This window comes from Alosa pseudoharengus, unplaced genomic scaffold (genome assembly GCF_046254945.1).
Source record: "Alosa pseudoharengus isolate Yale_2024_CS ecotype anadromous, Long Island Sound unplaced genomic scaffold, YU_APseudo_1.1 YU_APseudo_1.1_scf_10, whole genome shotgun sequence".
In the NCBI taxonomy this organism is placed as follows: Eukaryota; Metazoa; Chordata; class Actinopteri; order Clupeiformes; family Clupeidae; genus Alosa; species Alosa pseudoharengus.
The window spans coordinates 6,097,501-6,100,000 of NW_027468565.1; the positions used below are offsets into that span (position 1 = coordinate 6,097,501).

A 2,500-nucleotide genomic window follows, 5' to 3' on the forward strand; every position below is an offset into this window, starting at 1 on the left:
TCTCGTTTTCTAGGGGACCTCAGTAATCTATCCCGAGTCTGACATTGTGTGTGTGTGTGTGTGTGTGTGTGTGTGTGTGTTTTCCTTCTCCTTGCGTGTCCACAGAGGGCGTGGACGACATCCCCGGGCCGGTGCTGCAGGAGCGGGAGGAGGGGGCTGAGGGCACCATGGTGCTCCGCTGGCCTCAGCCACAGCACCCCAATGGCCTCATCCTCATGTACGAGATCAAGTACAACCTCGCAACAGAGGTCAGTGGCAGACTCACACTCGCCTCCGCTGGATCGGAGGCTGTTCTATGTGTGTGTGTGTGTGTGTGTGTGTGTGTGTGTGTGTGTATTGGTAGTATTTCAATGGTGTTTTGTGTGTAGCTGTGTTGTATAGTATATGCATTCCTGTGAATTTGTGTTTAAACATGTGTGTGTGTGTGTGTGTGTGTGTGTGTGTGTGTGTGTGTGTGTGTGTGTGTGTGTGTGTATATTGCAGTCTGAGAAGCATGAGTGTGTGTCCCGGGAGCAGTATCTGCTGCTTAAAGGAGCGCGTCTGACTAACCTGAGCCCTGGGAACTACTCGGCCCGCGTCCAGCCCACCTCCCTGGCGGGCAATGGCTCCTGGACCAAACCCATCTTCTTCTACATCCCCCAACCCAATGGTACAGCACATACAGTATATACACTCACACACACACACACACACACTCACTCTCCTCTCTCTCTCTCTCTCTCACACACACACAAACACCCCCCCCACACACACACACACTCTCTCTCTCTCTCTCTCTCTCTCTCTCTCTCTCTCTCTCTCTCTCTCTCTTAATACTTTACCAATGTCATTTAATGAGTGCGGAGACTTGACTTGCTTTTATTTGAAAGTCATCTTTTAATGCCCTATGACTAGGGTGAGAGTTATATCCTTGGTGTGACATTTGGGTAACGATGCATATCTATTTTTGACTTATCTTGAAAACATTGGCTAAGTGGTGACATGTAATACTATATATATAAGCGTGTATTATAAGGTGGATTGTTTCTCTGCCATCTGGGGTGAACTGAACCCACCGTGTGCTTCTCTTCACAGTGGACTATGACCATGCTCTCTACCTGATCATCATCATCCCCATCGTCATCGTGGTCTTAATCGTCAGCGGCGCCGTCGCCCTCGTCTTCCTCAACAGGAAGAGGCAAGTACTCCAGCAGCAACACACACACACACACACTTCTGTGGCCAAAACCACCGCTGTGATTATATTCTGTGCCATTCTGGGTGTTCTGGTGGAGCCTGAGAGACACACACGCAGACATACACAAACACACACACACACACACACACACACACACACACACACACACACACACACACACACACACACACACACACACACACACACACACACTGTAATTATGACTGACTGTTCTTTAAATGAAGATTTGGGGTAGGTTATTGTCTACCAAAACAAGCAATTCAGGAATTCCCATTTCATCCAAAATGTTCATTTACTGAATCCTCACGAATAACAGTTGAAGTGAGTAAAAATAGCAATAGAAAAATAAGATGGGTTCATGGTCTTGATTCGGTGTGTTTGTAACTCTGGTATGAGACCATGTGCTCTTCAGCTAATTTCTACGCTTGGCTTGTTTTTATGTTCATCATGGCCTAGTGATGTTTGGTGGCCTGTGCTGGCGTCTTGTGATGTATTGACTGTTAACTGCATGGCTGACTGGTTGTTGTGTATGGCTCCCTCACACAGGAATGCTGACAGACTGGGCAACGGAGTCCTGTATGCGTCTGTTAATCCAGAGTATTTCAGTGCAGCCGACAGTGAGTAGTGCACACCATGTAACATTTACACACACACACACACACACACACACACACACACACACACACACACACACACACACACACACACACACACACACACACACACACAGAGACCTCCATGTTATCATGCAAGCTCAGACTCAAGTGCATATTCATAATTCATATGTAAATTTGCACACTCATGTATGTTTATTTTGAAATGTGTGTTCAAATGAAGGAGTCAAATGCGTAAACGTCTCTTCGGTGTGCGCTGTTCTGCAGTGTATGTTCCTGACGAGTGGGAGGTCCCTCGCGAGAAGATGACCATGTGTCGAGAGCTGGGCCAGGGGAGCTTCGGCATGGTGTACGAGGGCATCGCCAAGGGCGTGGTCAAGGATGAGCCAGAGACACGTGTGGCCATCAAGACGGTCAACGAGTCGGCCAGCATGCGAGAGCGCATCGAGTTCCTCAATGAGGCATCCGTCATGAAGGAGTTCAACTGCCACCACGTGGTGAGGAAACACACGCATTAGCACAGACTCACACACACATACACACACAGACACACACACACACACACACAGACAAAGACACACTCACATACACACACACACAGACACACACACACACATGACTGTTAGCACCTCATAACCAGTCACAGCCTCTCTGAGATGTTCCATTTTAAAGTTGGCTGAATAATTCA

At 48.0% G+C, this 2,500-nt stretch overlaps 1 protein-coding gene across 1 annotated transcript in view; it reads left to right on the plus strand.

Annotated features, from left to right (window-relative positions):
• Positions 1 to 2,500, plus strand: part of igf1ra (insulin-like growth factor 1a receptor) — a 100,203-nt gene that overhangs the window by 81,113 nt on the left and 16,590 nt on the right. The window contains exons 12-16 of the mRNA XM_076262249.1: positions 106 to 248; positions 484 to 649; positions 1,075 to 1,177; positions 1,745 to 1,815; positions 2,080 to 2,309. Of these exons, the coding sequence (XP_076118364.1) occupies positions 106 to 248; positions 484 to 649; positions 1,075 to 1,177; positions 1,745 to 1,815; positions 2,080 to 2,309 (713 nt within the window). The remainder of the gene's footprint in view (positions 1 to 105; positions 249 to 483; positions 650 to 1,074; positions 1,178 to 1,744; positions 1,816 to 2,079; positions 2,310 to 2,500) is intronic.